The sequence below is a fragment of the Dendrobates tinctorius genome, unplaced genomic scaffold (genome assembly GCF_039654945.1).
Source record: "Dendrobates tinctorius isolate UK_male_01 unplaced genomic scaffold, ASM3965494v1 ptg000030l, whole genome shotgun sequence".
In the NCBI taxonomy this organism is placed as follows: domain Eukaryota; kingdom Metazoa; phylum Chordata; class Amphibia; order Anura; family Dendrobatidae; genus Dendrobates; species Dendrobates tinctorius.
The window spans coordinates 62,826,254-62,841,630 of NW_027361698.1; the positions used below are offsets into that span (position 1 = coordinate 62,826,254).

General features: G+C 45.0%; 1 protein-coding gene across 1 annotated transcript in view; it reads right to left on the reverse strand.

Annotated features, from left to right (window-relative positions):
* The window catches only part of MGARP (mitochondria localized glutamic acid rich protein), a 90,246-nt gene that overhangs the window by 44,473 nt on the left and 30,396 nt on the right, over window positions 1-15,377 (reverse strand). Inside the window, exon 5 of the mRNA XM_073572115.1 lies at window positions 13,180-13,509. Coding sequence (XP_073428216.1) covers window positions 13,180-13,509 — 330 coding nt within the window. The remainder of the gene's footprint in view (window positions 1-13,179; window positions 13,510-15,377) is intronic.

Sequence of the window (15,377 nt, forward strand, 5' to 3'; positions counted from 1 at the left end):
ACCTTGAAATGCTTCTTATGGAGCCACTCCTTAGTTGCCACTGTCTGTGTGTTTCGTGTCATTGTCATGCTGGAAGACCCAGTCACGACCCATGTTCAATTTTCTTACCGAGGGAAAGAGGTTGTTAGCCAAAATCTCGCCATATATGACCCCATCCATTCTCCCTTCAATAAGGTGCAGTCGTCCTGTTGCCTTTGCATAAAAGCACCTCCAAAGTATGATGTTTACCTCACCATGCTTCAGGGCTGGAACTGTCTTCTTGGGGTTGTACTCATCCTTCTTCCTCCAAACACAGCAAATGGATTTGATACCAAAAGTTCTATTTTGGTCCCATCTGACCACATGACCTTCTCCCATACCTCTTCTGGATCATCCACATGGTCATTGGCAAACTTAAAATGGACCTGAACATACTGGGGGACCTTGTGTGCCCTGCAAAATTTGAATCCATGATGACGTAGTGTGTTACCAAAGGTAATGTTTGAGACTGTGGTCCCAGCTCTCTTCAGGTCATTGGCCAGGTCCTGCCATGTAATTCTGGGCTGATTCCTGACCTTTTCCAGAATCATCCTTACCCCACAAAGTGAGATCTTGCTTGGAAGACCAGACCGAGAAAGATTGACAGTCATCTTGTGTTTCTTCCATTTTCTAATGATCGTGCAAAAAAGCAGCTTAGTATACATTTTTTGCAAAAAATGTATCAACCAAATACCCTGTTTTATCATCTTTTTACTAGCACTTGCTGTTTACTGTTACTTTTTTACAACAGAGTATTTTTATACGTTTGTTATACTGTGTTTTTCTGTTTCAGTCTTTTGGTGGTGTGAACACTGTTCTACAGACTTGTTCACTGTGTGCATGGCCCATGTGTTTATATTCAATTGGTTTCTTGTTTTTGCAAGATTAGGGAGGTCTCCACCCCTCCCTTGTGGGCCAAGCACATATAAGCCGTCTTCCACAGGGTGTCCACATCAGACATTACCTTTCTTAATCCTGCTCATATAGGTACTTTACACATGGTCAGGTTTTTAAATACATCGGTTAGGGACTGCTCTGATATGGGTATACCTTGACGTTTGGTAGATTGGCTTAGTATACATTTTTTGCAAAAAAAAGTAACAACCAAATACCCTGTTTTGTTATCATCTTTTTACTAGCACTTGCTGTTTACTGTTACTTTTTTACAACAGATTATTTCTATACGCTTGTTATACTGTGTTTTTCTGTGTTTCTACCATAGAGAATTGTTCTACAAAGGAGGAGAGTTGTACGGTCATGGAGGAGGGTTGTACTGCCATGGAGGAGACTTGTACTACCATGCAGGAGCGTTGCATGGCCATGGAGGAGAGTTGTATTACAATGGAGGAGAGTTTTACTGCAATTGTGGAGTGTGTGGATTGTACTGCCACGAAGGAGGGTTGTACTGTCATGAGTTGGGTTGTCCTGCCATGGAGTAGAGTTGTACTACCATGGAGGAGAGTTGTATGGCCATGGAGGAGAGTTGTATGGCCATGGAGGAGGGTTGTACTGCCATAGAGGAGAGTTGCATTACCATGGAGAAGAATTGTACTACAATGGAAGACAGTTGTATGGCCATGGAGGAGGGTTGTACTGCTGTCATGATCCAGGTTGGATATGACAGGTTTTGAATAAGTAACCTTTTTTTCCTTTGAGCTGGTTGCTTAGAGTTGGTTTTGCCCCTGGTGGCCATTAGGGTTATTTACACAGTGGTGTCTTTTGTTCTAGTTTGCCCCGGTGGTGGTGAGCGTTATTGCACGGGAATCTCTAACAGGTGTGAGACTCTGGCTCCTAACTATAAAGGTGTGTCAGGTGTTCTCACTCACTGTTGGTGATATTGGTCTTTTCCAACCATCCTTGATGAAGGAAGGAGCTAGAGAGAGTTCCTGGCAGCTCAGTCAGAATCCTGGAGTGGCAGCTATGGTGTCAGCGAGGAGTTCTGGCAAAGCTTGGAGGACTGTCAGCTATGGTGTCAGCGAGGAGTTCTGGCAAAGCTTGAAGGAGTGGCAGCTATGGTGTCAGCAAGGAGTTCTTGTAAAGCATGGTGGAGTGGCAGCCATGGTGTCAGCGAGGAGTTCTTGCAAAGCTTGGTGAAGTGGCAGCTATGGTGAAAGCTGCACTCAGATGCTGGACTCTGTTGCTGGAAAGCTGCACTCAGATGCTGGACTCTGTTGCTGGAAAGCTGCACTCAGATGCTGGACACTGTTGCTGGAAAGCTGCACTCGGATGCTGGACTCTGTTGCTGTAAAGCTGCACTCAGATGCGGGACTCTGTTGCTGGAAAGCTGCACTCAGGTGTTGGATCCGGTTGGAGGAAAAGATGCACTCAGGTGTCGGACTCTGTTGCTTGGAGCATTAGCAACAGAGCAAAGTTAAGTGGAGTTTCCCTGTTTGTCACTTTCCTCAATGTGTGTTTTAGTGCAGTGGTGGGATTAGTTTCTGCACCGTCCACTTCACTAGTAAGGGATTGGTTCAGGGCGAGCTAGGGATTTCAGGTATCCTGATCAGCGCCCAGTGCGGAACCGGCCTAGGGATCATTAGGAGTGTAGAGACACTGACTCAGGGGAGTGCAGGAGGTCTCCACGTCCCCGATAGCAGGACCACCATTGTAATTGTTTTCCTGGTTTTCCCCTTTATTCTGAAATTCTCCTGCTGGAGGTGGTGTATCCAGACATACTGTACATGTACTACTGAAATTCGCGTGCTGGAGGCAGTGTATCCGGCTGCACGTTCTATTATTTAAATTCGCCCTGCTGGAGGCGGTGTATCCAGGGTCACGCATGTCATATAAATTCGCCCTGCTGGAGGCGGTGTGTCCAGTCACACGTGACCATGACATTATCACCAACCTTACTTTTTTTTTTCTGGTAGGCCTTTGGCCAAGTTCAGGCCGGTGAATAATTGCTGCTGGGCCTCACTGAGGTGAGTGAGGAGCTGCATGGTGTGTTGAAGCAGTTCCAGCAGCAATTATCAGGGTCTGGGGCCTTCCCTCTGGCTCAACCAGAAAATCAAAATGCGGCTCTGGCAAAGAAGCCCCCAGAGTCCATGCTGGTGAGCGGGACTTGCTCATGCACGCGGACACACTGAGGCAGGTGGGGGGAGTGGGTGTCCCCATGGTGCTGCCTGGTATTCCCCGAGGTGAAGGAGTACGTCCCTGTGGTGGGCGGATTTGTGTTATAGTCCGCGGGGCTCACGCCAAACCTTCCACACCACCAAAGAAGCCGCCCCCTCATGGTCGTGTGGATGAAGGCGACCAGGGAGTGTATATTTCCTCCATATCCCCGTCCCCTTCTCCTCCAGTTGTTGCTGCAGGGGTGCTGCCAGGGAGTAGGGGCAAGTCTCAACCCTCGCCATTAGCCAACCCAGAGAAACGCAGGCCTCGTAGTAGGAGGGGTTGGAGGGTGGTGTTTCCCTTGGTGAATAGCGGGGGTGTGAGTGTGGTGATACAGGGGGACGCCTTTGTTGTCAGTTCCAGTAATATTTCACAGTATTTGACAAAGTAATGAGTGGAAATAAACGTTCTGGTCCGGACCAGTGTGTGAACGAGCATGTATGGGTGTCCAACAAATAACATCCAGTGGAAGTGTGTGCGGAGACTTGTCTACATGTTTACCTCCAAACATGCTCATACACAACTTGCTCCCCAGGACGGTGCTCTGGGGATGTGCAACGCCGCCAGAACATACATTGCCAATACCAGAGGTGCCCATTTGCTTTAACCTGAAGTACAGGTAGTTGCAGAGGTGAACTCTGGATCTGGCCGTCTCCTCTGTAGAGGTCCCTGATGAAGAGCGGTCTTGAGGGTCCAGAGGCCCCTCATTGAGGGAGAGTACTGTCATGATCCAGGTTGGATAAGACAGGTTTTGAATAAGTAACCTTTTTTTTCATTTAAGCTGGTTGCTTAGAGTTGGTTTTGCCCCCGGTGGTCATTAGGGTTATTACACAGTGGTGTCTTTTGTTCTAGTTTGCCCCCGGTGGTGGTGAGTGTTATTGCACGGGAATCTCTAACAGGTGTGAGACTCTGGCTCCTAACTATAAAGGTGTGTCAGGTGTTCACTGTTGGTGATATTGGTCTTTTCCAACCATCCTTGGTGAAGGAAGGAGCTAGAGAGAGTTCCTGGCAGCTCAGTCAGAATCCTGGAGTGGCAGCTATGGTGTCAGCGAGGAGTTCTGGCAAAGCTTGGAGGAGTGGCAGCTATGTTGTCAGCGAGGAGTTCTGGCAAAGCTTGGAGGAGTGGCAGCTATGGTGTCAGCAAGGAGTTCTTGTAAAGCATGGTGGAGTGGCAGCTATGGTGTCAGCAAGGAGTTCTTGAAAAGCTTGGTGGAGTGGCAGCTATGGTGAAAGCTGCACTCAGATGCTGGACTCTGTTGCTGGAAAGCTGCACTCAGATGCCAGACTCTGTTGCTGGAAAGCTACACTCGGATGCTGGACTCTTGCTGTAAAGCTGCACTCAGATGCGGGTCTCTGCTGCTGGAAAGCTGCACTCAGGTGTTGGATCCAGTTGGAGGAAAAGATGCACTGAGGTGTCGGACTCTGTTGCTTGGAGCATTAGCAACAGAGCAAAGCTAAGTGGTGTTTCCCTATTTGTCACTTTCCTCAATGTGTGCTTTAGTGCAGTGGTGGGATTAGTTTCTGCACCGTCCACTTCACTAGTAAGGGATTGCTTCAGGGCGAGCTAGGGATTTCGGGTATCCTGATTGGCGCCCGGTGCGGAACCGGCCTAGGGATCGTTAGGAGTGTAGAGACACTGACTCAGGGGAGTGCAGGAGGTCTCCATGTCCCCCTTCCCTATCGCAGGGCCACCAATGTAATTGTTTTCCTGGTTTTCCCCTTTATTCTGAAATTCGCCCTGCTGGAGGCGGTGTATCCAGACATACATGTATTACTGAAATTCGCCTGCTGGAGGCAGTGTATCCGGCTGCACAGTCTATTATTTAAATTCGCCCTGCTGGAGACGGTATATCCAGGGTCACGCGTGTCATATAAATTCGCCCTGCTGGAGGCGGTGTGTCCAGTCACACGTGACAATGACATACTGCCATGGAAGAGGGAAGAGAGGGTAAGTATTTGATGTAAAAAAGGACCAAAGGATGATAATGCAGCAACCTCAGTAAGACGATGCCATCACAGCAGTATTTAATTTCTTTATTCAGCATGTATCATGATAAATCAGAGAAGTCCACGTATTTCACTGTTATTTACTGCTGTTATAGTATTGTTAAGTCACTGTATGTCCTTATTATTCAGTCATGGTATGGCGGGGCTATGGTGTAATGCTTAACTATGATGATTATTATTTATTTATAAAGCACCATTGGTTCCATGGTGCTGTACATGAGAAGGGGTTACATATGAATTACAGATATCACTTACAGTAAACAAACTAACAATCACAGACTGATATAGAGGGGAGAGAGGACTCTGCCCTTTCGGGCTTACATTCTACAGGATGGTGGGGAAGGAGACAGTAGGTTGGGGGGTTGCAGCAGCTCCAGTGATTATGAGGTGGTAGCTCCAGTAGTGGTGAGGAGGCAGCGGGGATCATTGCAGGCTGTAGGCTTTACTGAAGAGGTGGGTTTTCAGGTTCCGTCTGAAGGATCCGAGTGTGGATCATAGCCGTCGTGTTGGAGCAGGGAATTCCAGAGGATGGGGGCTATTCGGGAGAAGTCTTGGAGGCGGTTGGGTGAGGAGTGAATAAGTGTGGAGGAGAGGAGGTCTTGGGTTGACCGGAGATTACGTGAGGGAAGGTATCGGGAGATTAGTTCAGAGATGTATGGAGGAGACAGGTTGTAGATGGCCTTGTAGGTCAGTATTAGTAATTTGAATTGGATACGCTGAGGGAATGGGAGCCAGTGAAGAGATTTGCTGAGGGGAGAAGCGGAGGAGTAGCGAGGAAAGAGATTATAAAATGTTCTATGGATTATAGCTAGTAATATTGTATGGAGTCATATATAGTCATATTTCTAATGTGTCATATACAGTATTTTATAGGAAATACATCTACTAAATAAGGCATTTAGGGACTGTTGCATTAAGGAGAATAACTACTGGAGAAAGAAAGCCTTGATTGTTTTTACAGCACCTTACAAATCACTTATGAGAGGAGGAAGATGCATGAATTATGTTTTTGCTTATCTTGCAACACAGTACATGTACATCTATTACTGTTTTGTGGGCAATTCATAACTACGTCAGCACAGACCTGCCACTGTTATGGCGATGTCAAAATGTAAAGTGAAATATATATCTGCAAGAAAATTCAGTTTGGGGTCATTCACAGTGGCTTGTATGTCTGGAATGTGATTTCAGGTAATCTGTACTAATGATATCTTCATAAATCCCTTAGAACTCCAAAACCATGCCAGAGCCACCATCTACTATATAATCGTCTAATTCTGTCTGTCTGTAACAGAAATCCCGCGATGCTGATTGGTCGCTCCCGGCCGGCCACGACCAATCAGCGACAGGCGCAGTCCGGCCGCCATATTGGAATACCCAAGTGATGGGTATTCCAATATGGTACCAGGCCCTTCCACAGTACCACCAGCGGGACACCGCCGTACCCCCCTGCTGCCGGACCCCCCCCGCCACCACTGAACCCACTGTCGGACCCGCCGCAGCTGCTGGACCCACCACTGGACCCCCTGCCGCCGCCGGACACCCCCCCGCCGCTGGACCCGCCGCCACCGCAGCTGGACCCGCCGCCGCCTGCCCACCCACCTCCGTGCAGTCACAGCCGGCAGGAAAGACCGCGGCTTGCGGCCTGCACTGGAGATGGGTTGAGGGCGCCCTCTAGTGGCGCCGCACCCCTTCTCCAGCACAGGCTGCAAACCAACGTCTTTCCTGCCGGCTGCCCACCGCCACTGCCAGGAAACCCCCCTCGCTGCTGTACTCCCCCGCTGCTGGACCCCCCGCTGCCTGCCCACCCACCTCCGTGCAGTCACAGCCGGCAGGAAAAAACACAAAAATTGAGCTTGGTTTGAGTTGGTACACATGCAGCATATAAATGCATGTTCACATTGCCAAAAAGCATGCAAAACCTACAAAAGACAAAATGAAAAAAACCCTGCTATAATTAAATAAGTAAAAAGCAAAAGTGCATTTAAATCATACAGAGTTCTTAGTAATACTGTATTTTATGCAATGTTTGATCAAATACAGTATTACTAAGAACTAAGTGATTTAAATGTACTTTTGCCTTTTACTTAATTATAGCAGGGTTTTTTTCATACAGCCGGCAAGAAAGACCGCGGCTTGCGGCCTGTGCTGGAGATGGGGTGCGGGCGCCCTCTGGTTTCGCCGCACCCCGTCTCCAGCACAGGCTGCAAAACACAGTCTTTCCTGCCAGCTGTGAGAGATGTATAACAAGAGGCGTGTAATGAGGGGGTATAATGAGAGGGGTGTAACGAGGGGGATATAATGAGAGGGGTGCAATGAGGGGGGTATAACAAGAGAGTATAATGAGGGGTATAACGAGAGCGGTGTAATGAGGCGGGAGTAATGAGAGGGGTGCCGCTAAGACCCGCCGCCTAACTACATGCACCGGATCCCGCCGCTGCCTGCCCGCCCACCCACCCACCTCCGTGCAGTCACAGCTGGCAGGAAAGACCGCGGCTTGAGGCCTGTGCTGGAGATGGGGTGCGGCCACCCTTTGGTGGCGCCACACCCCCTCCAGTACAGGCCGCAAAGCATCGTCTTTCCTGCCGGCTGTGACTGCACGGAGGTGGGTGGGCCGCCACCCCCAGCACCACACAGCTGCCCCCATCGTGATGTCACTGCCCTCCCGATGCGATAGCATCATGCCCACATCTAGTGCTATATAAAAGAGCAGATTCGGTATAAGAGATGAATATTACTTCAATCTAAATGACTCCAAACGGTAATTGGTGCAATAGTAACTGAGGATTCATGCTAGAAATCACATCACACCCCGATTCCTGCAGACAATGGGCCAGGACCTGTTAGCCTGCCAGCGGCAGATATTTATCTAATGCATATTGTCGTGTCCAAAAGCTGACACAGGAAAGCTAAATGAAGCTGATATAATGTAATATGTTCGGTAATACTAGTGGAATGTTCCAGTAATTGTTAGAAATAACCCGACATTCTGACAGCTGCCTATAAAGTTGCTGTCCGGTAATGTTTTTTTTTCTAGAATTAATGTTGTCACTAGTCCCCCAATATATACATAATTCTGCCAGTATTACATTTTTGATTATTTCTATCTGAAAATTATTTGCTTACTTCTTATAGTTACCCCCCCCAGGAATTCATACATTTATGTTCCCTGAAGCAGGGGAACAAGAGGATCACCTAAAAAAAAAAATAGAGTAGGAAGGGGAAAGTGCACCCCTGTAAGACCTTAATACCTGTGCCGCTGAGGTTGGAACCCTAAAATTGTGTAATGGCGCCTCCACTCAACCTAGGCCAAGCCCTATTCTTCCCAAATAAGACACTTAAAGGCTAGAAAAGACAACATAGCAATAAATATTTTCTAAGCCTATTGATAATGCAGCATCTGAAACAACGGATACTGGAAGCCTGTGCTAGCATTTCTTCTGCGGTGCTGCTATCAGTGTGTCAAGAGTGGGAGAAGAGAGTTGCATTGACAATCTAACACAATGGGCAGCACTTTGAACACATTTTATAAGTGGTCATAAACTTGTAAATAAATCATAAAAGAATAAAGTTACGTTAAAACCAAGCAAACCATTGTTTTTCTTGTGAAATTCTCAATAAGTTTGATGTGTCACATGACCCTCTTCCCACTGAAAAAAATAAAATTGGATCCAAAATGGATGACTTCAAAATGGCCACCACCCATCTTGAAAAGTTCCCCCTCCCATATACTAATGTGACGCAAACAGGAAGTTGATATCACCAACCATTCCCATTTTATTTGGTTGTATCCATATAAATGGCCCACCCTGTAGTTTTGTGATTTTATTTGTGTGTGTTTATTTAGTTCATCTAATAAAGATTTACTAATTTTAAAGGGGTAATTTTTCTGTTGCTATATACATTTTTTAATACCCTTATATACTTTATCTTATTTTCTCTGTGGATTTTTGTTCTCTGAAGCTGGGACAACCATCTTTGTTACTAAAACTGCCTGTATGAAGACATTGCATGTACTGTACTGAAGTTTTCTACAGTGGGTAGTGGGGAAACTCCTATCACAGTTACTGATGATGAGTAGACGGTGCTTGTCATATAGTTATGTGGATGATGACAATTCAACCTCCTGATAGTAAACATAATCTTTAAGCTTCTTTCAAATATATAGAGAATATCACACTGTCACCACATCAAGCAGAGATAGTGCTGACTTTAGCTGACCTTTTAATGCTGTATTGACACATCACTGAACTGACAGCTGAGTATAGAGCAATACAATGCTGGAAGAAATCTGAGAATCAACATGGGGACGAAGGGAAAAAAGAGAAAACTGAACTGTGTGGCTGTAAGTAGCCCATGTATAAGAGAAGTACAAAATGTGATAAACAATTAGGTGACAGGTAAATGGACCGTTTCCTTAAGTATTGGTATCAGGGAGCTTTGTAGGAACTTGACATATATAGCACAATTTGTTAAAGGGAACATGTCAACAGAAAAAGCACTATTAACCTGCAGATATGGGGTTAATCTGCAGGTTAATAGTGTTATTAACTTGCCCTGCGCCTGCACTTACCTGAACTCTTTGGGGAGAAAATGAACTATATTCTCCCCGCCAGCATTCCGGTTTTGGTCTCTGCTGTGACAATAGTGAGCGGTGCTGTAACTGTGCCTCAGACACTGACTGACAGCTGGACCCAATGCAGAGAGAGTGTCAATCAGGCCCAGGGCACAGTTATAGTCGTCCATGTTACTGAACCCGTTCCGGCGCTGACCCAGTGACTGAAACTGGACCGCTGCCGGGGAGAATACCGTTCATTTTCTCCTCTCAGTGTTCGGGGAAGTGCAGGTGCTGGGCAGGATAATAACGCTGTTATCCTGCAGCTTAACCGCATATCTGCAGGTTAATAGTGTTTTTTCTAGTGAAAAGTTCCCTTTAAGGGGTAATTTATTTTTTATTTTTTAAAAAAAGGACATTTTTACTTTCTTACCCACTATAATATTGAACTTCCACACTGTTTTGTGGTGGGTGTTTAATACTGTATCTTACATATGTATGGAAACCAAGTCTAATTTTGGGATTAGTTCAGTTGGTATACGTTGGTGTGACTTCTTTTTGCTGCACGAAATGTAGCAGCTTATATAGGAATTAGTCAGGAAACCTGTGTAAGGGCTCATACTTGCGAGAGACTTGCACGATTCTCGTGCGAGTCTCTCGCATGAAAACCTGGTACTGCCACCGGCACTCGGACCGGAGCGTTCGGCTAAATGTATTTCTATGCAGCCGCACTCTCCGGTCCCAGTGCCGGCGGCAGTGCCAGGTTTTCATGTGAAAGTGTCAAGGCTAAAGGAACAAAGAGCGCAATAGGGTCTTATCCGGGTTAATGCTGGAAAAGTAGATTAGATTATACTCACCCTTTTCAGGAGAGGTTCAGGCATGTAGGATCAGTAATCTGCTTGCTGCACGTCCAAAGGTCAGCTCTGCGGCCGCTTGCACATCAGATTTTGGAATAAATTCTTGGACTTTTGTGCGCTACCAGATGAATACACCAATCCAATATTTAGGAGAAAGATTAATCCATTTATTTCCCAACGCGTTTCGAAATGTGTACCATTTCTTCTTCAGGGGATATCATCCCCTGAAGAAGAAATGGTACACATTTCGAAACGCGTTGGGAAATAAATGGATTAATCTTTCTCCTAAATATTGGATTGGTGTATTCATCTGGTAGCGCACAAAAGTCCAAGAATTTATTCCAAAATCTGATGAGGTTTTCATGTGAGACTCACACGAGAATCATGTGAGTCTCTCGCAAGTGAGTATGATCCCTAGCTATAAATTTGGGGACACGACACCGCTCATTGTGAAAACATCCTAATATATACAGAATGTTACTGCATAATTCCACTCTTCCATCAGTTAATTAGACATAATGCTTGTGCTAAGAAAAAATATTGGCCTACCTATAGTATTTTTTTCTGTATATACAGTGGGTACGGAAAATATTCAGACCCCTTTAAATTTTTTACTCTTTGTTTCATTGCAGCCATTTGGTAAATTCAAAAAAGTTCATTTTTTTCCTCATTAATGTATACTCTGCACCCCATCTTGACTGAAAAATAACAGAAATGTAGAAATTTTTGCAAATTTATTAAAAAAAAAGAAAAACTGAAATATCACATGGTCATAAGTATTCAGACCCTTTGCTCAGTATTGAGTTGAAGCACCCTTTTGAGCTAGTACAGCCATGAGTCTTCTTGGTAATGATGCAACAAGTTTTTTACACCTGGATTTGGGGATCCTCTGCCATTCTTCCTTGCAGATCCTCTCCAGTTCCATCAGGTTGGATGGTGAATGTTGGTGGACAGTCATTTTCAGGTCTCTTCAGAGATGCTCAATTGGGTTTAGGTCAAGGCTATGGCTGGGCAAGTCAAGAATGGTCACAGAGTTGTTCTGAATCCACTGCTTTGATATTTTAGCTGTGTGCCTAGGGTCACTGACTTGTTGGAAGGTGAACCTTCGGCCAAGTCTGAGGTCTAGAGCACTGTGGGAGAGGTTTTCATCCAGGATATCTCTGCACTTGGCCGCATTCATGTTTCCTTCAATTGCAACCAGTCATCCTGTTCCTGCAGCTGAAAAACACCCCCATAGCATGATGCTGCCACCACCATGTTTCACTGTTGGGATTGTATTGGGCAGGTGATGAGCAGTGCCTGGTTTTCTCCACACATACCGCTTAGAATTTATCACCAAAAAGTTCTGTCTTTGTCTCATCAGACCAGAGAATCTTATTTCTCATAGTCTGGGAATCCTTCATGTGTTTTTTAGCAAACTCTATGCGGGCTTTGATATGTCTGGCACTGAGGAGAGGCTTCCATCAAGTTGAAAAAGGCATCTTCCGAAACGCGCAGTTTTAGGGGGTGAGGGGTTAATTTTTTGTCTATACATATAACATTATTGGATTCATTAAATATTGTGGAGATCTTTGCAAAAACGTCTACTACTGTTCCTTCTACGTTCGCTGGATATCTCTTTTTTTGCTTGGACAGCTGTGCTTAGTCTGGACTGAACCACTTCCGTGCTGAAGCATCTGAAACGGCCATCACAGTGGTGAGCTGAAATTATTTACATTTTCACTCTGCCGTAAAGGCCCGACTGGAGGAGGGCTGCAGGGATAGTTGACTTTGTGGAACTTTATCCCATCTTCCTACTGCATCTGTGGAGCTCAGCCACAGTGATCTTGGGGTTCTTCTTTACCTCTCTCACCAAGGCTCTTCTCCCACGATTGCTCAGTTTGGCTGGACCGCCAGGACCAGGAAGACTTCTGATGGTCCCAAACTTCTTCCATTTAAGGATTATGAAGGCCACTGTGCTCTTAGGAACCATGAGTACTGCAGAAATTCTTTTGTAATCTTGGTCAGATCTGTGCCTTGCCACAATTCTGTCTCTGAGCTCCTTGGTCAGTTCCTTTGACCTCATGATTCTCATTTGGTCTGACATGAACTGTGAGCTCTTATTTAGACAGGTGTGTGCCTTTACAGACAAAGCTGGACTCCAAATGGAGTAGAACCATCTCAAGGAGGATCACAAGGAAATGGACAGCATGTGACTTAAATATGAGTGTCTGAGTAAAGGGTCTGGATACTTATGACCATGTGATATTTTAGCTTTTCTTTTTTAATAAATTTGCAAAAATGTCTACATTTCTGTTTTTTCACTCAAGATGGGGTGCAGAGTGTACATTAATGAGAAAAAATTGATCTTTTTTGAATTTACCTAATGGCTGCAATGAAACAGAGTAAAAAATTGAAAGGGGTCTGAATACTTTCTGTATCCACTGTACATTTGCCAATAAATTATAACTAAAGTCAATAGAAATCGAGATTGTCAGCATTTCTACACTTTATAATTTATGCTTATAGAAAATGCAAACTTTGATTGCTCCTTACTTTCTAAATCTAGCACGTTAATCTGTATCTACATTGTAGTAAGTTTTCATATCTGAACCTATCTAAAAACACATTATTGCATATGTTTGCTTTAACCTTGTTTTGAAGCTTCCTGTGCACTGGGTGCTGGCTCCTGTTCTTTTGCTGCTGATGTAGCTTCTTCTACTGCTTGCTCTCGTTCCAGAGTTGGGATGGGGGTTTTCTCCTGCTGTAGAGTTGCGGTGGGGGCAGACTCCTGCTCCAGAGCTGCGGCGGGGGCAGACTCAAGCTCCAGAGCTGCGGCGGGGGCAGACTCAAGCTCCAGAGCTGCGGCGGGGGCAGACTCAAGCTCCAGAGCTGCGGCGGGGGCAGACTCCTGCTCGTTGACCTCTTCTGCAGCAGCTTCTTCAACGGTTTCAGACACTGCATTTGCTTCCACTCTATCACCTTTCAAAGGAGGCGAGTAAAGATGACACGGCTCCAAGATCAGACAATTTATATAGAGGCACTCACAGGCACTTATGCAAAATGAAGAAATGGTAAGCATACTAGTGCTGGGTTGTGTATGCATAGGACTTGGATGGTTTCTCTACATTACACCTATGGTTGTTGCAAGAATGACACTACGGCAGCATCAGTCATAATGATGGTGAATTCTAGCGGCATAGATTATGGACATAAGCACTACTTGGTCACACTGCAAATATTGTAATATTCCTTATTACATTGGGGATTTATTTAAACCAATATTTATTAAAACATTCTCACTGCATTTACTTTACTTGTCAGTAAAAGGAAAAAAAAAAGGGCTATGTACCTGTAACTATAGTGGTAATCTGCAATTCAGTAATGCCAGTGGCAATTTTTCTTATAATCTATATAAGAAAGTGCAGCAGGCCTATAAGGAATGAAAGTAAAATGTGCTAAAGTGCATGGCAAATAGGAACATACTGTATAAGTACAATATGACCCTTTCAGCAACAGGGTCCAAGACCATGTACAGACAAGTTAATAGAGCACTCCCAGTACCTGTGGCGTGAAGGTTACTGTAGGGGGAAAAAACCCAACGCGCGTTTTGCTTGTCGCTTCTTCCTGGGGCAACCTTCACCCCACAGGTACTAGCAGCACTCTATTAACTTGTCTGTACATGGTCTTTAACCCTCTTGCTGCAACGGTCATATTGTACTTACATGTTCCTATTTGCCATGCATTTGCACTTTAGCACATTTTACTTGCATTCCTTATAGGATTAATCCCCTCTTTTGACCCTATACTTGCCACACTGTGGTCCTTGTACATATTTACCTCATCATTCCAGTGCCTGCTGGGGCACCAGTTTATAAGAAATCTTTTTATTTAATGCCACAAGTGTTCTGACTCTTTTATATTCATACACTGGACTTATATTGCTTTATTGCATGTGGCTGTCAATGGAATTTGTTTTTCAAATAATTTTTATTAATTTTCATAAGGGAAGGAAGGGTGAACAAAAGGGAATAATATAAAACTTAGAGAACTAAGAACTATAATAGATGCTTTGCAAAACATGCCATACAATATACTTCATAAACATTAAACAGTCAATGGAATTTGTAATCATTTCCACTTGTACTGTTTGACTAATCTTGGTGCAGGTTGCTTGGAGCTCACTCTGCCTTGTTCTGTGTTCCCTTGCTTGAATATTTTCAACTCTACTCTTTCATTTTAATTTAAATGTCAATAAAATTATTCTATTTTACTCTGGGTTTTGTACTTCTCTTCTTTTTGGGTAATTCACTTTTTTTTCCTCGCCAATCGTTACACCGATGCTTCTACCTTGTGCCAGTCCTTACACTGGCTACCCATCCACTCCAGAATCCAGTACAAACTTATTGCCCTCACCCACAAAGCACTTCATGGCTCAGCACCACCCTACATCTCCTCCCTTGTTTGTCTACCACCCTGCCCGTGCCCTCCGTTCTGCTGATGACCTGAGGTTAGCATCCTCAATAATCAGAACCTCCCACTTCTGTCTCCAAGACTATACACGTGCTGCACCAATTCTTTGGAATGCACTTCCCAGGTCAATACGAGTAGTCCCCAATCCCTACAATTTTAAGCGTGCCCTGAAAACTCATTTATTCAGACTGGCCTACCGCCTCAACACATTAACCTAACTATCCCTGTGTGGCACAGTCAAAAGTTTTACCATAACCAGGTTCCCCATATCATATTCCCACATGCTTTATGCATCTATTAGCCCTCTGTGTCCGTACTGTTACACACTTAACATTATGGCTGGTCCAAACAATCAGGGCAATTGTTACCACCCACCT